General features: G+C 40.5%; 4 protein-coding genes across 6 annotated transcripts in view; all 4 read right to left on the bottom strand.

Annotated features, from left to right (window-relative positions):
* nr3c1 (nuclear receptor subfamily 3, group C, member 1 (glucocorticoid receptor)) overlaps window positions 1-22,002 on the bottom strand; it is a 70,555-nt gene that overhangs the window by 24,191 nt on the left and 24,362 nt on the right. The gene's annotated exons all lie outside the window — the stretch shown is intronic.
* Window positions 566-3,934, bottom strand: gnpda1 (glucosamine-6-phosphate deaminase 1). The gene is made up of 7 exons (XM_038699876.1): window positions 3,776-3,934; window positions 3,376-3,504; window positions 2,751-2,852; window positions 2,468-2,650; window positions 2,130-2,314; window positions 1,721-1,895; window positions 566-864 (listed from the first exon to the last, which is right to left on the bottom strand). The coding sequence occupies exons 2-7, from the start codon at window positions 3,497-3,499 to the stop codon at window positions 803-805; spliced, it is 831 nt and encodes a 276-aa protein (XP_038555804.1). The 5' UTR covers window positions 3,500-3,504; window positions 3,776-3,934; the 3' UTR covers window positions 566-802.
* On the bottom strand, window positions 5,410-18,733 carry hspa4b (heat shock protein 4b). Of its 2 annotated transcripts, none has more exons than XM_038699867.1 (19): window positions 18,430-18,733; window positions 17,757-17,814; window positions 17,422-17,562; window positions 16,281-16,403; window positions 14,675-14,774; window positions 14,442-14,575; window positions 14,114-14,358; window positions 13,937-14,013; window positions 13,674-13,825; window positions 13,438-13,544; window positions 13,191-13,324; window positions 9,084-9,247; window positions 8,843-8,941; window positions 7,799-7,954; window positions 7,559-7,684; window positions 7,343-7,450; window positions 7,133-7,252; window positions 6,730-6,891; window positions 5,410-5,987 (listed from the first exon to the last, which is right to left on the bottom strand). In XM_038699867.1, the coding sequence occupies exons 1-19, from the start codon at window positions 18,534-18,536 to the stop codon at window positions 5,781-5,783; spliced, it is 2,520 nt and encodes an 839-aa protein (XP_038555795.1). In that variant the 5' UTR covers window positions 18,537-18,733; the 3' UTR covers window positions 5,410-5,780. The 2 variants fall into 2 exon arrangements, with proteins under 2 accessions (XP_038555795.1, XP_038555794.1); XM_038699866.1 differs by having other exon boundaries at window positions 9,063-9,247; window positions 18,430-18,732.
* On the bottom strand, window positions 19,337-21,656 carry LOC119889032 (cytochrome b-c1 complex subunit 8). Its single transcript, XM_038699880.1, has 3 exons — window positions 21,534-21,656; window positions 20,492-20,659; window positions 19,337-19,517 (listed from the first exon to the last, which is right to left on the bottom strand). The coding sequence occupies exons 2-3, from the start codon at window positions 20,643-20,645 to the stop codon at window positions 19,423-19,425; spliced, it is 249 nt and encodes an 82-aa protein (XP_038555808.1). The 5' UTR covers window positions 20,646-20,659; window positions 21,534-21,656; the 3' UTR covers window positions 19,337-19,422.

Here is a 22,002-nt window from a genome sequence, read left to right as displayed (position 1 = left end):
TGAACTACTACAAAATAGTCCGTTGAAAGTAAAAATAGATAAATACTATTTACAGAATACTTATCAATAGTTAAAGTACTCATTATACAGAATAGCACATTCCACAGCGTTATGTTACGGTGTGTTACATTGTTGTTTATTACCAATAATGAGTAATAGTGTTTTAATGTTGTACCTTGTCAAAGTGTAGGCAATGACTTTATATAATTGGGTAATTTATCATTTCCAATTCATCGTATTTTATAAAATGATCATAAGGTTTGTTTATAAAATCTTAAATTGCAACGTCACCACCAACTATAGCTGTCAGATAAATGTAGTGGAGTGAAATAGCTAAAAACCAAAATACTCTAGTCAAATAGAAGTACCTCAAAACTATACAGTAAGCGTACTTGTCTGAGTAAATGTATTTAGTTATATTCCACCACGGACAACCAGGAATCTTTGCTCCTCCATTTCGACTCCAAGAAGAAGTTTACAAGGAGCACTTAAAGGCAACATTGGCTGTTCCATGTTGTCATGTGACAGGAGGCAGTAGCATGATCTCCAACAACACACAGAAACAGAAAATTAAATGCACTTTATTTAAAAGAACAAACGAGAAGCAAATATGTATGAACAATCACCTGAATAGCCTGCACAACATCAGCACCTGATTTGTTTTTTCTACAAGGATTAGTTGAGGTTAACACCAAGCACTGCTTGATGGCCACGAATGTTGTCCCTACCACAAGATCAAGGAATCATTGGAGTGCTCATTTTTCAATGCCTCATGAATCCACAGCATTTGGAAAAGATATCCTCAGTTCTTCTCTGGCCCTGAAAGAGGTTGTTCCACCAGCTTGTTGTGTACGTGCATCATCCCTAAAGAAAGAGCAAGAATCAGCATGTTTTGTAAGATTCATGTTTGTTCTGCAAATAGTTTAGCTTCAAGGATAATTTTGGTATTTTTAAACCTGAGCCCTATTTTCACAAACACACGTCTTTTGTCGAAATGACTAGTAGATACAGAAAGTTTTGGTATCTGTGCAGTAGATGGCTTAAGCCAGCAGCCGCAAACCAGCTGTACCGTCACCTTTCTACAACAACAACAACATGCCTCTCACATGATTTCAGAGCGAGAATTGTTCTTGAGCAAGACTTTTGTTTCTGGTTAAAAACTAAGTGTGTCACTGGCTTGTCACTTGTAGGGATCCTTTCTATGATGTTGTTACAACAATGCTCAACTTGATCTATGTCCATTTAACTAATTATTTTATGCTTACTGTGAATTTTTGCACATTGCTTGTTTTGTATACTTGTACATTTTTGATCTCTTTACTTTATCTATATTTATATATTTATGTTCTAAAGCACCAATATATCAAGGCAAATTCCTTGTTTGTTAACCTGGCAATAAACCCCATTCTGATTCTCATGTTGTTAGACACCTCATATAACAGTCTGAGCCTATCTGGGGCATAAAGAAGCACTTTTGTGGACATCATTTTGATGGGTACAATAACACAGAAGGAGTACATTGTGTCTAATACAGGGTTACGTCTCCTGGCTGAAGCCATTAAGAGTGATTCCAAAAATATTTGTACCTAACAGTCATTTCAACACCAAAATAGGTGAAAATAGGGCCCATGTTTAAAAATACAGAAACTATCCTTTAATGCAACCTGGTTGGCAATTTATTACAAGTCAAATTTAGCAGCTTTGTGATGTGGTCTCTCACCTTTGAAGTACTTTACAGTTTTCACTCGCAGTTCCAGGGTGGCGTCTTCATCACATACAAAAACAGTCTGCGGGTGCTGCTGGAACGCAGACACTGTCCACATGTGATTCACGCCTTCCTCTATAGCTTTGTATAAAGCAAATGCCTTGTGTGCTCCAGTGATGAGGATCATGACCTGGCAAGAAATTGAAAATGTGACCTGGGGCCTGTGTGACTGAGCAAGAGAAACTCACAGCTGGTGTATTTTGGTGCATCAGGAAGATGACAAGCTCACTGAGCAACTCAAAGCAAAGTTCTGACAGAAGACAATGATGATTCCTAACAAATGGTATATTTGAGACTTTGCAGAAACATAAAGCAACAGAAGACACAACAGAACCCATGGTTGACATTTATCTAGGCTTCTAACCTCTTTTGCGTCCATGACAGTGCCCACTCCCACAGTCAGAGCCATGGTGGGCACCTTTGAGAGATCCCCATCAAAAAATCGAGCGTTAGCCATGATAGTGTCCTTTGCCAGAGTCTTCACCCTAGTCCTGGAAACCAGACTTGAACCAGGCTCATTGAAGGCAATGTGGCCATCTGGTCCAATACCTGACAGGACAGGAGGCGTAGTTTTAATTTTACTGCAGCTTCAACGGTGACTTTAAAATCACTTGATACCTGGGACTGAGCACAAATCTGAAATGTGTAGTCACTGCAAAGGTGGTAATAGTAAATTCATTATCAGCACTGTGACCTCCTGACCTCCGACAAAGAGCTCGATCCCCCCGGCAGCGGTTATCTTTTTCTCAAAGGCTTCACACTCTACTTGCAGGTCGGCAGCGTTGCCATCTAGGATGTGGGTGTTCTCTGCTTTTATGTCTATGTGCTTGAAGAAGTTATTCCACATGAAGGAGTGGTAGCTCTCAGGGTGATCTCTGGGAAGTCCTACGCGGGAAATAAAAGGACAGTTTCAAGATCCCACATTTCAAGAATTCCTGAATGTGTCACCGTTTCATGTCGGAGCGAGAGAACAGTGAGGACTTACCGACATATTCATCCATGTTGAACGTTTTTACATACTGGAATGAGATTTCTCCATTCTTGTAATACTCGATCAGTTTCTTGTAACAACCCAGGGGAGTGCTTCCTGAAAACAAGCAGGCAAACGCAAAAGAGGAAACTAACAAAGTGCACCTAATCAAGTACATACTAAGGCATATTATTGTGATTCAGTCTTTTCATTTGGGAGACTTTATTCTGTTTCAAGGAAAGGATTATATTTTTACAGTGATACTGGTTCTTTGCAGTATAACGTTTGCATGCAAAACATGTAATGACCCTAAAATATGATGCATAGTTCTATTTTAAACTTCCCATCTGCATGTAGAAGTAAGCCAAGCTGAGTTAGACAGTTTTTACAGAACCATGCATCAATATTTTAACTTTCAGCAAGAATGTTTAGTACTTCTAACATAAGCTCATTTTAATAATACTTTACACATTTAAGAAAGATTTGAACATTTGGATTATATAAGCACATGGCCTGATGGCTATTTCCACCGCTGACACAATCGGCAGATGTAGGGGGAAATATTGCTGACTTTATCATCTTTTTACACAATATCTTATAAGTCACACACAGCTGTACGGGGTATCCAGCTCCTGCTTACCTGTGGGGAGCCCCAACGTGAAATATCTGTCCGGGCCAGGTTTGAACAGTAAAATCTTGTTTCTAATGTACTTTGCAGCCCACTCGCTTGCCTGGTCGTAGTCATTGAGGATGATCAGCTTCATTGTCCCTAAGGAAAAAAACAAGGAAAGAATAATGGGTTGCTTATGTGAAGGGGCTCAGCCTTGAAGTAATTCAGGGCAAAACACACCTAAGTCAGACTTTAGACTCTTCAAGATAACTATAGTATGCAGCAACAGTAAAATGAGATCACTGTTCAAGCATTAAAGCTGCCAAAAACACTGACAACTTTGACGCAACCGCGCAGTGTGACCAAAACTTTCACTGTAGTTTTGTTCCAATAACATCCAATGAAAATAGTGAATTGCATACACCCATACCTTGGAATATCGTTGGCTTTTACTCGCAGCAGACAGGATCTGGATCATGTGATTCCTGCTGTTGGATGCTAACAGCGATGTCCGAGACTCCCGTGAAACCAGTCGCCTGTTTTATACAGTCTATGGCCGCCGTCTGGATTTCGATGCGCGTCTATTCCTGCTGTTACGGTACAGGTGCTTGGAGCGGACAAAAAGGACGAAAGCATGTTTCTCAATTTAGATATGCCAAGTACAAACTACATTGTAGTACACGTCAAATATTTATACAACAATAATATTTGAAGTTGTTTAACTGTACAGTTTCTGAGAAAAATAATTGGAAAGTCACCTCAAGTTACAATAACACATTTGTTATTTATTCACCTTTAAACTGTTATAAAATCTTTATAGGTTTGCTAAAACTTTCAGTGGAATCCTGTTCAGGATTAAGGATAACAATTGAAGGTGCTGTAATAAACTGCTCCATAATTTCACGTACTAAGGGACAAGATTACTTTCACCTTATGTATCCCGGTAATGAACTGAATGAACATTGAATAAATATGAAGTTTTTGTATACTGTATAATATTGTATATCGGTACTTTAAAGCTACCGCAAATCCTATGCGCAAATCTCAAAAGGAATACTTCCGGGTGCGGATTAGAAAATGAAACAATGCGTGTTCATTGATAAATGAAAGAAAAGCCAACTCATATAGTCGATTACAATGAATTCCAGTGATAATAAGAAATAAAGCAGGTCCATAAGAAGTTCATCAAACTTGGGATGATGAAATTAGTTATTCTTAGACTATATGCACAAATACTATCAACTACTTTTACTAGTAGTTTACTATACTAGTATAGTTAGGGTTAAAAAAAATCCCTTCCAGACAACAAGATCAAGCCTTTTCGCCATTCTTTGATGTAGGATAAATCCCTTTTTTCCCGTAAATGACACTTTCCGCGGGTCTTAGTACTTCGTTAACACTCTGTTTTCCAGTTGTCTTAACATACAACTTGTAAATTATTAGTGCGGGCATTAAACGAGACGGCAATTTTTCAAACGACAACCTCCCTTGTTTGGTGTCACCTAAGCTATATTATTTCACCGACAGGAAGAAAACCTAAGTCGCCCCCCTTGCTCGCAATGTTCCTACATTAGCAAAACCAAACCAGGGGTGGAAAGTTCCTTCTTTTACAGTATAAATGCTTTTGAGTTTACATGTAGTTGCCCTGAACTCAAACCTATCACCAACTGTCTTGTGTTTTTATAGAACCTGTTTTATAGAAGTGTGGGACATTTACTCTGGAACAACTAGCACAGCTTTAACCTGTACTTTTAAAAAACAATAGTAAGGTCATGAGCCCCACTCACCAGCTAAACACATTTAACTGTTTAATTTCCCCTATATACACATTGAGGATACATGCTGTTCCTCTAATAAGTCTCTTATTTTAGCTTTTCACTAAAAACCAGTACAATTTTAATATCGAAAGAGAGTTGAAAAAACCCACATCAGAATCTGTCATTTAAAACCCAAAACGCTAATGTGTTACAATGACCTGCGTCTTCAATGGTAGCTACACCCCCTTGAAAGCAATAGCTCTGTGAAGCCTGGAGCATCTTTGAACAAAATAACAAAAGATACATGTGATTTGAATCACATGTGCTACATGTGATTTTCAATAACTTTATTAAAACCATATTGTGACACAGACCAGAACACTACAGAGCACACAACAGAAATAAATACCATCATGTGTACAGCGCTCACTGTCAAACAGGCTTTTATTGCGGCTGGCTTTAGATTTATGTAATCCAGAAAGAGGGGGGGGCATGCTATGTCATCAGAGAGATACCACCAGGAGCTGGGCTCAGTGTGCTAATCACCTGCTGCCTGCATTTGACTGTGAAGTGCAGTTCCTGAAACACTTAACTTGCTCTGATATACACCCGGGCTGTATCTCAATCTGAAACAACCAACTCCCATTCAGCTTTGCTTATGGGAGGCGTTAGACAGCTTTAATCAAGGTCCATGTCAGGCTTGTTTTCTGTGGTTTCTGAGGTGGGGTTGCCTGTGTTCTCAGCCTTTCCCTTGTCTGCATTTTCTTCCTGGGGTTTCTCCTGTCCGTTGACAGGCCCGTTCTGCTCAGCAGGCGTGTCCTCCTTGGGAAGCTCCACCTTGGGCTTGGGCTTGGTCGCAATGGGGTTACAAGCGGAGAACAGCTCCTGGAGAATTACACAAATGAACAAAACATGTAATAGTGGTTTAGTTAAGAATTTATTAGGAATTATAAGTGTGTGGGAGATCTACCAATTGGTCCTGGACCAATAAATAATTGCAATGTAGACTCCAAAGTCACTCATGTTCAGAATCAGATTCATTCTTTATTGTCCTCAGTGGAGGAAATTTGTTTTCAGTCTGTACAAAGAGCACCTTCAACATGAATTCTACACACAAACTACATGTAGTGCACATATACAGATAATGTGTACTAACGTGTACTATACAAACACATATCTACACAGGAGTGACAACATTAACCTGTCTGCGAGTTTAACGCTCTTGTAGCGCAGGTTACAAAACCTTTCCCAAAGCGTGCCTTTTTGTAGAACAGCTGTCTGTAACTACGGCCAGATGGGAGAAGGGTGAAGCATGAGTTGAGAGGGTGGCTGGAATTGTGTACTATGGTAGTTGCTCCATGAGCAGTGGCAGTATTAATGAGGGCTGGCAGGTTGGGAGTGGGAAGACCTATTATTTTGGAGGAAGTGTTAGTGATTTTATGAATCTTTTTCCTATTGGTGAGAGAGGCATGGTGAAGTAGCAGTTACTGGTAGATGGTTGACCTAAGTGTCTCATGTGTCAACACTAACATATGTGATGGAAAAAAGTTCATGGGCTTCTCCATTTTAAATTTCCTGCATTCTAGTCACTTTTTCCTTTGGTATGACGCATCCTAATGAGACTCACCCTTGTTTTTGCTTGAATGTCTTTTACTTTGATAGGGGGATCCACCGCCAAGCTCTGTTTGCTTTGCTGGTTCATGGCGCTGTTCATCCAGATCATTGCATCATTGGTCAGTTTGTCCACTTTAGTGACATCTGCCTCATCTAAATGGTCATACTGCTCCTCCTGGAAATCAAATGGAAATACAAAAAAACAAACGTAGTGTTACTAATTACCACTTGCATTATTACTTTTATTTGTAACGATGTCTTCACTTTGTATGTGGTGTAAAGATGAACAACAATAGTCTAGATTAATAGTATTCTAGTGTCATTTTAAAGGCTACCCAATAACACCTGTGTGTGTTGTGTGTGAGCTAAAGGCCGTAATGGGCATAGAAGTAATAATAAAAAGCCTTCAGTTTTACCTTTATTTTGAATGCTTCAACAAATTTCATGTACTGCTGGATTTGTTTTCCCAGCTCCTCAAATGCTTTAGGTCGCTCTTCAGCCTCCATGTACCTCTCCTGGATGGGCTGGCCAAGTTTCTGTAGCAAACATAGAATACACGTCAGTTTAAAAAATAAAAACATCAACTAATTGATAGAGAAAACAGCAATTACTACAGCAATAATTACCTTCAACTCTGCCAGTTTGTCAATGTACACCTGTTTGGGTTGGTCCTCTCCATCTTCATACAACCAGTTTTCAGTATCCTCCAGCTTTACTGACAAAGCATCTCGGTCCTACAATAAAAAAATGTGGGAAGCCAAATGTGTTCTACAGTGTTTACAAATTACAATTTTGATCATAATTCTTCCTTCAAAATGAGTCAGAAGTGGCGTTTTACTCACAGACTCACTGACAAACTTCTCCAACATGCCATGTAGTTTGTCCCTCATGTCGTACACATACTCTTCTACGTAATTCTTTGCATCATTCCTCTCCTTCTCCAGCTTGTCCTGCATGATCATCTTGCCCTGAGGAGAACCCATGTTACCGTGAAAACACTGCCAAATATATCAAGTAATTAAAGATGACAGTCAGATGGGTAGATCAGTAATGTGTGTGTGGGTGAGGTGGCTGAAAGTTACCTCATTTTCTACAAAAAGGTTGAGCATGTCATCTGCTAGCTGCCACTGTGGACTGTTTTCAATTGGAAGCTCCAGGACTTTTGTTTTGACTTTAGGCTTTTTGGCTTGTGGGGGCTGGTCGGCCTTCTTCTCGCTTTTGCCGTCCTCTGTGGTAGTCTGAAAGATGAGAGAATAGGCATTAAGATTCAAAATATCACTCAAATCAAGACATGCAATGACTTTTGACCCTTTGCTAAGCCCCGCCCCGAATACACAGCTGGCCAATCACAGCGCAGTATAGCACTCGCTCTAACTGAGGTCAGACACTTTAATGGCTGCACTCCATTGACTCTAATGCAAAAAGAGTCATTTTCTAGCTTTCTTCTGCCGTATTTTTCCAAGATATGGTCAAACGCTGTTCCCGGGGCACTTGTAATAGTTACAGTTGTTACCCAAAAAGGTTGAAAGGAGAAGTACGATTTATTCTCTTTCCAAAACCTAAATAAATCCAGAAAAATGTCGGCTGTGGGTTGTTCCTAATGTGATGTTAGTTAGCTAATGCTAGCTAACTTCCTACTGAGTGTAATGTTATAAATCCCTACTGTTCTCCTTTTTAATGATTGTAATAATGAATAGAGGCCTACCCAGCTTTACAGGAACAGTGTTGATCCTTAATATCGTTGTCTTTTGTCTCAATTGTCAGGGGATGCGGTGGTTCACTTGTACTGTGTGATCGGTAGGCTTTAGCTTCCATCTTTCATTTTTTTCACGTCTCTTTTAATCAGTTTGACAGCCTGAATACAACCTTCAAATGTATAATTCAACTGCAAAACTGTTTGCTTCTTTCTGAGATCGCGTTTTCCAACACGTTTATCAATATTTCTCTGGGGAGTGCAGTAATAGACAGTGGCAGCGCCACTCCAACAGCTCTGACAGTTTGGTGGACTTGGCAACAGTAACTAAGGGGGGCGTGGCTTAGCAAAGGGTCAATTGTATCTCCTTGTAAACACAATCTAATAAATTGGTAACTCTGTATTTGTTTTACACGAAAACTGAGCATCTTACCTCCATCTCCTCATTCTCACGTGGCGTCTTCTCTTCCGTTTCTTTCTGACCCTCTCCCTGACCCTGCTGCTCATCCTGATCATCGGTCTGCATCTTGCTCTGCAGGGGAGTGATGAAAACCAGATATTTTTTAGTTTCAAAATAACAAAGTACAAATAGCTGAACGGACACATACTGATCTGATGCTCAGTGTAAAAGGACACTTATTAGCCCTAAGTACCTCTCCATCTTTGTCATTGACCTGTTCTGTTTCCATGGGTTCCTCAGTCTCATCAGACTTCTGAACTTCAACCAGGGAGGCGCTGGACACACTGAAGATACCGTGGATGTTCACCCGCACCTTGACCTTCACCTTGGAGCTCTCCCCAGATGCCTGTGGGACAACCTTCTGGATCAGGAACTGACCTGTAAGGAAGAAATAAAACCAGAGTAATAGCATCAATGAAGCTGCCAAAAGAGATTGAAGGATTCTCCTGATGCTATTAGTCTTGGCAGGTGAGGTCGGAAATTTAAATTCTGCTTATCAATTTGAGCATCTTAATTAACCCAGATATTCTTAGGACCAAACTAGCGCTAAAGGGAGAATAAACACTTGTCTTCTATTTGACAGGTAGACAGAAGCACAACAAGAAGCTAATCTGTCTGCTGGATGTGTAGCAAGGTTATCGTCGTTAACGAAGACAAACGAAATAATGCGCTAATCACTGCGGTGCGTGCGACAGGCACCTGTTGGTGAGCCGCCGGTGTGTTATGCTTTTGTCCTCCGCATGAAGAGTTGGCATGGTGCATCCATCAACAGAGCCCAGGGTCAGGGCAGCATGTGGCTGCAGCATAGCAGGTGGTGACCCCTGTTACGAGGAAAGCCCCATGTAACGTTAGGGGTAGGCTAACTTCGTCGGGGAAACCCAGGTAGGGGTCAGCTGTATAGTTGGTGGGATTTGAACATGTTTTCTATTGTCTTTTATACATACATGTGTACAAAATAATATGAATATGTTCTGGCTTATCTGGCTCATCCTGCGTGTGGGATTAACTTGCCCCATGCCCACTGACTGTGAGCTCCCCTTGCGCTGGGTTAACGCATCTGCTGTCATTTTATTTACTGCATGTCAGCTACTGTGTGTTTTAAGGCCTCACTGATAGCCAACCTGTCTCCTTGTGCTTCAAGTTTGATTAATTAAGGTTTAGGTTTTAATATAACTGCTTTCCAGTCATACTTTCCTTCAGGGTGCTAGGGACCTGTTGTTTGTGGCTCCAAGGGGGCCTCCACTATCTTCCAATTTCTAATCTGTCCATTTATTGCATTTCACCTATTTAACCAAGAATGATAGAGCTAGAGACTGATGTAATGAATTTCTTGGGACCACTTGGTAGTAGGATAAGGGTAGTTTAGCTCTTAGGGTTTTCTGTATGTTGGTTAGAAATTATACTGTGGACTGCATGTGCTTCATTTATTTGTAGTATTTACACTCACCTAAAGGATTATTAGGAACACCATACTAATACTGTGTTTGACCCCCTTTCGCCTTCAGAACTGCCTTAATTCTACGTGGCATTGATTCAACAAGGTGCTGAAAGCATTATTTAGAAATGTTGGCCCATATTGAAGGATAGCATCTTGCAGTTGATGGAGATTTGTGGGATGCACATCCAGGGCACGAAGCTCCCGTTCCACCACATCCCAAAGATGCTCTATTGGGTTGAGATCTGGTGACTGTGGGGGCCATTTTAGTACAGTGAACTCATTGTCATGTTCAAGAAACCAATTTGAAATGATTCGAGCTTTGTGACATGGTGCATTATCCTGCTGGAAGTAGCCATCAGAGGATGGGTACATGGTGGCCATAAAGGGATGGACATGGTCAGAAACAATGCTCAGGTAGGCCGTGGCATTTAAACGATGCCCAATTGGCACTAAGGGGCCCAAAGTGTGCCAAGAAAACATCCCCCACACCATTACACCACCACCACCAGCCTGCACAGTGGTAACAAGGCATGATGGATCCATGTTCTCATTCTGTTTACGCCAAATTGTGACTCTACCATCTGAATGTCTCAACAGAAATCGAGACTCATCAGACCAGGCAACATTTTTCCAGTCTTCAACTGTCCAATTTTGGTGAGCTCTTGCAAATTGTAGCCTCTTTTTCCTATTTGTAGTGGAGATGAGTGGTACTGAGTGGTCTTCTGCTGTTGTAGCCCATCCGCCTCAAGGTTGTGCGTGTTGCGGCTTCACAAATGCTTTGCTGCATACCTCGGTTGTAACGAGTGGTTATTTCAGTCAAAGTTGCTCTTCTATCAGCTTGAATCAGTCGGCCCATTCTCCTCTGACCTCTAGCATCAACAAGGCATTTTCGCCCACAGGACTGCCGCATACTGGATGTTTTTCCCTTTTCACACCATTCTTTGTAAACCCTAGAAATGGTTGTGCGTGAAAATCCCAGTAACTGAGCAGATTGTGAAATACTCAGACCGGCCCGTCTGGCACCAACAACCATGCCACGCTCAAAATTGCTTAAATCACCTTTCTTTCCCATTCTGACATTCAGTTTGGAGTTCGGGAGATTGTCTTGACAAAGGACCACACCCCTAAATGCATTGAAGCAACTGCCATGTGATTGGTTGATTAGATAATTGCATTAATGAGAAATTGAACAGGTATTCCTAATAATCCTTTAGGTGAGTGTATTTAGACCAGGGGTTCTTAACCTTTCTGGCAGTCCGACCCCTTTTTGAAGTTGAAAATATTTCGCGACCCCCGCCTTTTGGCAGTTCTGCACGCTGTTACCGCGCCCTGTGTGCCTCGTGTTTTGGCCACCTGCTGCACCTTGCGTTTTTGAATGAGCGCTCTGAGCGCACGGAGTTGAAAAAAATGGTAACTCGTGCCCGACGTCATTCGCATTTTTTCCCCCCATTGAATGGAGAGACGGACCCTCAGTTGTGCTGACGGAAGTTTACAGTTGCTTGGATCGTCCAGACTGTCCCCGACTCATCCTAAAATAAGCCTTGAACCAACAATTATTAATACGAAGCTCCTGGACCAGCTGGTGGTAGCCTACTACCAGCGGTGTCTCCCCTTTCTGAGGGTCTCATGTGCCCACACGGATCTCAGTTTCCCTGTCTCCTGCGTGTTTGTACACCTCACACACTCAAAACAGTGCCAGAGCAGGCGCTCTGCATTTGACAGATGTTTTTTAGCAACAAAAGACTCAGACCTGCAAATTGTGATCAAGTTTCTGCTAATATGACAGTTATTACTTAGAGGCAAACCAAAGATTACAGATCGCTGGCACTATAATCTTTGATTACACTGACAGGACAGCTGATTCAGTGGTTGCCTAGCAACATTAAAAAAAACGCAGCGCTTTGCTCTTTTCTAAATTCAACCAAATGCCATTGCTGTGCGCCTTATGTTTTCGAACCTGCAAAGCGCTTTGTCTGATCAGGGCCTGATTCTTCTTTGTCATTTTATAGTGGTTGGCTTTACCGCCACCTGCTGTATTAAACAGTACAAAATATTTACAGTGATTCCATTCACAACTATAGTCCGTCTAGTTATTTTTAAGTAGTTTTTTTTCTATTTTTGTGTCTATAGCAGCATTCGACCCCCAGGTTAAGAACCACTGATTTAGACAATGTGTTAGTACTTCAAATATTTGCTTAGTGTTTGGGCCCTTATGTACAAGTTTCAGATAGCTTAAAAAAATGGTGTCCCTTTTCACAAATGTGCATAATTTCTAATGATTGTACTTGTATTTGAATGTTTTGTGAATAAAATAACCTGAACTGAGCTTGGCATGCTGCAGCGACAAAGACTAAAACACTGAAACTAATAAAAACTAAACTAAAACTAAGCATTTTCAAAAAATAAAAACTAAACAAGAAACCTCCGTTAAAAACTAATTAAAACTAAACAAACAACAAGTCAAAATGAAATAAAAATCCAAAACTATAACAACCTTGATGTGTAGGTAGGCAACTATTTGCAAGTTCATTTATGCAAGTTTGAGTCTTTCTATCTCCTAGATCAGTGGTTCTCAAACTTTTTCATGTCAAGGACCCCTAAACTGACACAAATTATACTTCAGACCCTCATTTGATAAGATTTTGTCTCAAGGTCACCCATCTGATAGGATTTTTGCTTTTGGATGTTTTACTACAGAAAGTGTAAGAAAACCATGATCAAAATAGTCATACATTCTGTTACTTATGAATGGAATAATTTTTTCTCCTTTTGCAGGGGACCCCCCAAAGCCCTCTAAAAAGGACCCAGGGGCGTCTTCAGACCCCAGTTTGAGAACCACTGCCCTGGAGGTCAGGGATCACTTAGAAAGCTTTAGTTGCTCACCAATAGTGGGATCAGGATAAGGCAGCTCATTAGGGCTGTTGTAGTAGGCCTCCAAAGAAAAAGGCTCTTTCCGGTAGAAGGTCAGCACTTTGGAGAAAGGTGCTGCATGGTTCTTGGGAAATACCTCGCAATCACTGCAACAAATGAATATTTCATTATAATTATTACTTTCAAAATGGAGACCAGACACAGTAGGACAACGTAATGCTAGAAATGATAAAAATGTTTTTTTTGTTTTGTTTTTTACCTCACACCATCCTCTGCAGCAGAATGCCACTTCAAAGAGATGGGATAGGGAGAAACATCTGTGATGGAGAATTCACGCACTTTGAAGGCAGGTGACAGTATCGCACACTGTGGAGACACAATCAGTGTTTCAATAAGAGCTGCCCTTTCAGATTATTTTCAATGCTTATTCAAGCGCTGATGTGAGTATTTTCTTGTGAGCAATGGGGGAGAGACTAGCTTTGAAACCAAAAGTACCTGCAGAGCACACCCTCTGGCCACAGCTTCATCAGCATTCAGCGTGGTGCTCAACTCCTTCCCAAAGAATTTGCTGATTTTCTCTTTGACGACTGGGATCCTGGAAGCTCCACCCACTATCTCCACTGCATAGATGTCTTCCTTTTTCAGTTCTTGTGGAAAACAGACAGTTTAATTATTGCACCAACTAATGCACTTGCACACCTTATGTTATTTAACCGAGTTAATAAGAAAGCCCCACAACTGGGGAAAATTTTACTTACTGGATTGTTCCAGGAGACTCTGCAGTGGAGCCTCAATCCGGGTCAAAATGTCAGCACTCATCTCTTCAAACTTTGCCCTTGTACAAGAGAAAAGGTGAGCATAATTTAAGACTTCAAAAGGACACAGTAGATATGAACCATGGATACCTAAAAGCAACAAACCATTCTTCAACCTACCTGTTCATTTTTCCAGAGACATCAATGTCATTCATGAAGCACTCAATGTTAAGCGGCAGGTCAGAGGAGTTGGCGCTCATCAGTTTCTTCAGTTTCTCACACTCTTGGTAGAGCCGGACCAGGGCCCTGGGCTTTGTCTTGACATCAAGCTTGTACTTCTTGCCAAATTCCTCACAGAAATACTTCACCAGTTCCTCGTCAAAGTCCTTTCCTCCCAACTCTGGGTCACAAGCCGTAGCAAGGATCTGGGAGACACGAAGAAGATGAATGAAACAAAGCCTCTCACAGAGTGATAATGAACGCACAGCATGTTGATTGGGCTACACACCTTGAGTTTGCCCTTATTGAAGGCACACACAGATGTCTGGTATCCAGAGTGGCCCAGGTCCACAAACACCACATTCCTGGCCTTCTCCTCAGGAGCAGGGAGATCCTGTTTATAGATCCCATAAGCCAATGCCACTGGAAGGAAAGTTGTTAAATTATTAATGAAGTAAACAGCTACTGGACCAATCAATGTTAAAGTGTGCACCTCACAACATGCACATCTTTAATACAGACCTGCAGTTGTCTCATTCATAAGCCTCAGGCAGTTAAGACCAGCAATCTGAGCAGCATCTACCACTGATCTCCTTTCAGCATCAGTGTAGTAGCAGGGAACCTGGTCACAAGAGAAGAGCATTTTAAACATATATTAAACACTGGCATAGCTGTGAGTGAGCTGAAGGAGAATGACAGCTTTTTAAGCCATCAAAAAATTCCGATTGACATTCCAATAAGGACCTGGGTCTAAATTAAAAATACAGTTATAGACTCAATAATTTGATATGGTACAGAAGTGTGGGGTCTGCTTACAAGCCAAGACAAAACATCAGCTGGAAGCACTGCATGCAGAGTTGTGCAAAAACATACTTAACAGACATACAACTTAATGCAGGTGTTACACCTGTTCCATTTGAAATAATGGTAAAATGTTGGTACTTACTGAATTATTACCTCAGTAAACACTTTCATTATGGGTTTATGGGTCTCAGACACTAGTTTCAAGTCTTTTTCAACACAGCATGATGTTGATTTAGTTAAATTTGGTCCTATTTAGGGGGAAATAAACCAGAAAGCAGTGTATGCTTTAGGGCGGGACTATCTTATGATTGACATGTCGCTACCATGGCGAACCGTCATAGAGGTGACTTGTAGCCGTTGCTCTGTGGAAAGTTTTTTATTAAATGGCAGGAGAGAGAGCATATCATGTTTGAGTCTGTTAGTATGTTTTGTTTTAAAAGTAAATTGTTAAACTTTTTTTTTTTTAAATAATTTTAACTGATTAAATTTTGGTTTAGTTTGTTTATATCCAGGATGTATTTAATAAACAATTAAACATGTTAACAGAGTAACTTGGGCCTATAAGTCTTTTGTTTTGTTGTAATGCTGAACTTTTGGTGGGAGGGACAGTAAGTAAGAGTCCTCTACAGGGCTTCAGAACAGACCCCAACCAAATCATCTCAAAACCATCAGCTCACATGGTAGCAGAGTACCTGACCACTGTGACTGATAGAAAACTAAGGACAATGTACAGACTGAGTGGACACAGCCTGGCCACAGAAAAGGGCAGTCACAGGCAGAACTGGCTACCCAGGGAGGCCATGCTGTGTTCACTTTGTCATAAAAGAGAGGATGAGACAAAATCTCACTTCTTACTGCACAGTGAGAAATCTTAACATTTAAGAGAGGTTTGAGGTTTTCTTTAAAAAAATAAATAACATGTAGCCTGAGTTAATCCATCTCCCCTATCCTCAGAAACTGCTCTATCTATGTGGGGGGAAAAGGTTCAGTATTGGCTGTTGTCATACACTAGGAGAAACAGGCTCTGCAGTAAATGTTTCTGAGTGATTGCATGTAGAAATATTATAGCTGCTCATGTTTCATGTGTTCAATTAACCTTGACTAGACAGGCTCAAGTCGGGTGGCGCTATGCTGGGAATCAGCAAACTATTGTGAACTAATAAACACTGATAACAGGTGTAACCAGGCAACATAATTACCATCATCTGTGTGGGTGAAGCATTTAAGCTTTAATATGCTGGCAAAGGGACTAAATATTTTTGCCCCACTTCATATCATGTGCAAAAACAGCATCAACAGCTGTACAGTAATGTGCAATACTCACAGACACGACACAGTCTGCCACAGGCTTCTTAAGAGCACTCTCTGCGGTCTCCTTCAGCTTGGTCAGCAGCATGGCGGTGACCTGTTCAATGCTGAACACCTTCTCCTCCTCCATGTACATCACCTTTAGTACCAAATTGTCAGACAACAGAGAGGATTATTCCACCGCTCAACATCCTGTCAGGTCAAAATTAGTGGTTTACAGAGCGAGTGACTGCATGAAAATGGGCTGTTAAAAAAACACAACTATCTACCTCATTCCTTTGCCAAATGTCAAAAATAATTTAACCATTAAATCTAACAATAAAATCACATTTCCAAACATGCAGTTTGACTTATTAGCTTCAGTTAACATTGCCTGTAACCATAAGGTTTTCAAGTACCAATGTCTCTCAGTCAGTCCGAACAACATGACTTATACTTCAACAGTATCATCGAGGCTGCATTTCAAACTTTTCCGTTCAACTTGTGATGACACAGACATTTCACAACACATGTGTGTCATAGGTGCTAGTTTTTGGTGCTTGTTGGCATTAAAGCTGTGTTTGAAAAAAACTCTAAGCACCAGACTGACACCACACAACAGAAAAAAAGATATATTCAGGTCTGAATTAAATAACGGATTATAATCCAATAATAATTTAAATAAACACAATACCCCTACATATACCAATTTAAAAGGAGTGTATCATGCTGTGTAATATGACTAGTATGTCTGCTGTTTTATCAGCTTAACTATTTTAACAGTTTAATATTATTGTGAAAGTGTGTTTTCTTTGTATCTGTCAGTGGGACAGAATAATGGTTACTTCCAGTGTACTGTCTTTATAGATTATCATGTGTAATGACACTCTTTTTATCATCTCTGCCTTCATGGGTCAAAACCCTTTATTGTTTTAAACCATAAATATCCCCAATTGAATAAAGGCTTTTTTCCTTGCTCTGAGTGCCTGAGGAATGTTTCTTTTCTCCAGCCAAAATTTACTTGGGCTGCCTGGCTAAATGATAACAATATATGGGAGTCATCACTCAGGTCTTCCAGAGTGAGAGCAGAGCATAAGTATGACAAATCCAGTGTGTCTGGATTGTAGCTAGAACAATCTGCAGATTGCAACTGTCAATGTTCGTCATTGTTCTCTCACCTTGATGCCGGTTGTTCCTGCAGGCATTTGTGCAATGTCGTAGACCAGACTGTTTTTGAGGCGATGCACAAAGGGATCTGAAAATGCCCTGCCATGAAACCTCTTGAACCCTTGGACTGTGTTCTTGCAGTTTGTGACGATCTGTAGAAAAAAATGATAAACACCACACTATTAAATACATGCACGCCTAAGCAAATTGTGAGATTAATTGAATTTGAGGTGTATCCATGCCTGGTACTAGTCGTGCTCATACTCAATGCACTATGAACATTGAATCCTCTTGACAGGTTAGTGATCACGGATCCACTTTCCCACCACTTCCCATGAAAACATACCTGGCTTTTAGCAGCTGCACCGATCGATCGATTCCGGGGCCCAAATGAAACACATGCTCTAAAAACAGAAAACACACTTCAGTTCTCTCTTTTACAACATTTGATGCAATGACACAGTTTCGTATAGGGTTAATGTAACCAGTAATAAAAATGTTAATTGATTGTGATGATGACGATATCACGTGATAATAATTAATTACATTAGAAATAAGATTGCACGGGTATATTCTATATTTCTTATCGGTTTCTTCTATGGACTACGGGTCTGAAAATTAAGTACAATGGATTGATGAAGCCGTTTTGACAGCCAGGATCCGGCCTCCTCACATCATGCGCTCATTCATGCCTGCAGTAAAAAAAATCCTATCACCTGACTGGGCAGGTCAATAATTAGTTTCTAGTTTATCTCGACGACATTACTGTATTAAGTCACCACAAGAACCAGTTAATCTTGTCAAGTGGTTCCGGGATTTCTTCACTGTTACTCACAACGGTTTTGGTTTCAGCTAGCATTAGCTTTAGCACTCACATGCCGTTTCCTGTTGTGAAATCTGTTAGCTGACTACTAGCTACACAGCATCGTTAGCCTGACTCAATATTATGATGAAGAAAAAGTGGATTCGTTTACATCCTATACCAGCTCGACAACGTGTCTAACGTAAATCTTACTTACGGTGTACATCGGTCGCTGTATTCATTAGCGACAGTTTCAATCCCTCCGGCTCTGGCTACCGCTACATAGCAATTCAAGAACCCGACGTCAAATCCGACAACTGACATCTTTGCTAGCTAACTGAACAGTGTGCGGGTGCAGTAGTTACACGGAAGAACAGAGATGCAGTTCAGTGCTAACGGTGACAGCAGCGGCTACAGTGGATTTCAGTCAGAGGACGGTGATCCACCCTTGTTCTTGTTCCATGAAGCTGAGTAGCAGCATGCGGTGCGCCGGCAGATGCGTGAGAGCGCGTCAGAAATGTTCTGACTTCCCAGCCGACCAATCGCGTCTGACTGCAGAGCACTGCACCCTGTTGTCGGGCGCCACCCAGAGGCGAGGAAGCCATTACAGCAGGTTTCTGTCTATGAAATGTACGTATACAGTTGCCATTTCAATGCATTGCCCGTTTTACTATACCATCGAATTCTGTGGCTCACCAATTTCCGGTGGCCTACTTCAACATAAAAGCCCCATCCCCTACTACCACCATGACACCATACTGCAGATGAAACCTTATCACAATATCGTATCATCTTAAATGTGTTTATTTGTTAGGTATGACGACTGTCTAACCAGTGAAATATGTAAACATTGAAGCTGGCCATAATTGGCAAAATCCCCTAATTTATATAACATGTCAAAAAATCCTTCTTTCCCAGATCCCAAGAACATAAAACAGAGAAAGGCAGCGAATTCACATTGGAGATGTTGGAAGTACTAATTACTGGCATTTTTGGTTAACAAATGACATTTTGTATAACAAATTGTAAAACTGTAGCACTGACTTTGAAATCCACACGAAATGACACTTAATGAACATTACTTCAAACACAAACAGAAGGCTGAATGAAAAATCAATCAAGACTGATTTTCAAATATTTTCATCTTTATTGGTGAAACATACAGAGCTGGAAATAATAACAGAGCAGCTTTCAGAAAGGTGTGAGGAGTTCATTCATCGTTCTCAAAGTCAGCAGGATTCTTCCTCTTGCTCTGCTGATGGACACTGTTGCCCCAGCTGTATGTCAGGTACATGAGAATCATGGCTGCAAAAGCAAGATGACAAATCAAATTAAAACCAGTACGATCACTAAATTTAATTATTATTTGTTAATGTTGTTTTGTAAATATCAAACTATCCCTGCAGAGATCCTAAAAAAAGACAAGGAATATTAACCAAATTTAACTTCTGTAGACCAGAAACAATGACCCAATAAAATGTTCTGCATGAGAAAAATTAAAAGCATAAAATATCAGGATCAGCAGTATTTGCTTCACTCCCCCCATAAGTTAACACATATATTACTAAAACGTAAAAAATACAATTTAAAAAACATAATATAGGGTTGATTGTCTTTTAAAGTAAAATTTACAACAAGTGTAGTAAAGAAATGTGCTACCAACACATCATTGGACCCTTTAAGTGTTGCTGAAGTAAAAATGTGCCCGTACTTCTTGTCATCCACTGTGACTTATCATTTAAACCAAACAGAGGCTGGGGTCGAAGCCTACCATTTGACTGGGCGCCAGCCCAACCCTTAGGCACTTGTAATCGTGCACGACATTTGGTAAATATATATATAGTTTTCCTAGAAAAAGCAAGCATCAAAACCTGAGATCCAAAGGAGACATCACTCACAGGTTGGAGTCAGAAGTTTGAAAGTAATGAAATTGAGAAATCAGTTTCAGACTTATTTTTCAGAGCTGCCCTTTACATTTTAAAGACACACACACACACACACACAGACACACACAACTTAAATCTCATGCAGAAAGGCAAGTGGATAACTGGTAGGCTACAGATCCCAGTGTGGGAATACTGGCAGATAATGACAGGCCATTGCAATGGTGCAACTCAATGAACAGGACTGCCTTATGGAAATAGTGCTTTTATATGACTTCTGTATCAATGTGATGAGCAGATCACAATATGTCAGTAAAAATATCACAGTATTATATATACAGTCATACAGGATTTTATCCATATCATCCACTCCTAAAAAGAAATGTAATAACTTACGGGGGGCAACTTTAAAGAAAGAGGTTGAGAACCGTCTCCACACATTGGGAATTCCCTTGGAGAAATAGTTGGGGAAAGCCCTCTGCTCAAAGGGGGACAGACTGTATGTGATTATATGCCTGACCTTGGCCAGGTCTCCGAAGTGGCGACCCATGTTCACCAGCTGATCTGAAATAACAATATAAAATTTTTAAAATGATAAATGAACAGGCAACCAGAAGAATAAAACATGTTTACATGATTTGCCCAAAATGCAAATAGTCCCAAGTACTAGTTGGAAGATGTTCCAGCTCTGTATGTCTTAGTAGAAAGAAGCAAGCACTGTTTTCAGCATATTTAAGTAAAAAGGCTATTAAACCACCCTGTGATTTTAGTGTGACTATTTAATAAACACCAATGTATTTCCAGCTGAACTACTAGGGCAACTAAACCATTTTAGAAGATACAAATGAGGTTGCAGTTCAGTAGGTCTTTTTTCATACAGAAGTGACAAGAAGCTGTAATAATTCAAGCAAAAAAACCCTAAACTTATTTAAAAATAGCTCCGAGTTTGATTTACTTTGATATTTTCAATTATCAATCTTTGTGATTTGTATGTGTTGTATTGAGCGCTACTTAAAGACGATGTAGTTTGTTAGAGACAGTACGTCATGTTGAAATCAACATGTCTCCTTTTTACAGATGTTTCCCTTGTAACGTTACTAAAAGCGATCAAAGATGACCATGCTCACAAACGCTTCGATGCATTGTAAGGCAATTACAGAGTATAATGATACTTGATTGCGAAACCACAAAACAATCTTAAGCAAGATAAAAGGACGAGCTAGGCTGGTTAGCCGCGGTAGCTAAATGTTAGCATTGTCAGCTAGCTGCAAAAGGTACAAACAGTCCTTCAAACGTTTCCCTGACTGGCGCGTTAACGTCATCGTTAAATCGAAAAGGGCAGCTTCTGTTACAATAAGGCAGATACGTCTCCGACAATTCGGCGATAAAAGCCAATAGATGCAAAACTAGACAGTTAAAATATGACATTGAGGTTTACCGTGCTGCTGTTCAAGAGGGTTTCCTAATGAAGTTCCGGTGTCCTTCGTTTGTTTTTTTCAAGCGTCGGCTGCCTCCTCACGCCACCGCCACCTACCGGGCTGGAGTCACGCTACACTGATTATCGATTTCTAGTCTTTTCTGGCTAACTTTATTTGCAGGTCTTCAAATATTCTTGAAATTTTATTTTAATGTGGGTATTCATGTGGGTTCAGACTACCAAAAATTCAACAAGACCATCACCATCAGATGATGACATCAGAGAAAAGGTCACAGATAGCCTTGAACTGTAAAGTCATAGGGACTGAGGCTTTTGAAATGGTTCACAACTTGGCTCATATGCCATTTGGCTAAACATGTGGCTTTTTAATTACGATTAGCACGAGGAGTTATTATTCTACGCAGTTTTCTGTTTGTGTCTTCCTCAGACAACACACATAAGAAGCAAAGAGGGGGACAGCATCTACAAC

This window comes from Micropterus salmoides, unplaced genomic scaffold (genome assembly GCF_014851395.1).
Source record: "Micropterus salmoides isolate LMB-PRFRI ecotype aquatic unplaced genomic scaffold, ASM1485139v1 Ms_hic_scaffold_5, whole genome shotgun sequence".
Lineage (NCBI taxonomy): Eukaryota > Metazoa > Chordata > Actinopteri > Centrarchiformes > Centrarchidae > Micropterus > Micropterus salmoides.
Note: the sequence above shows the minus strand (reverse complement) of the source record. Positions and strands in the feature narration are given on the sequence as shown.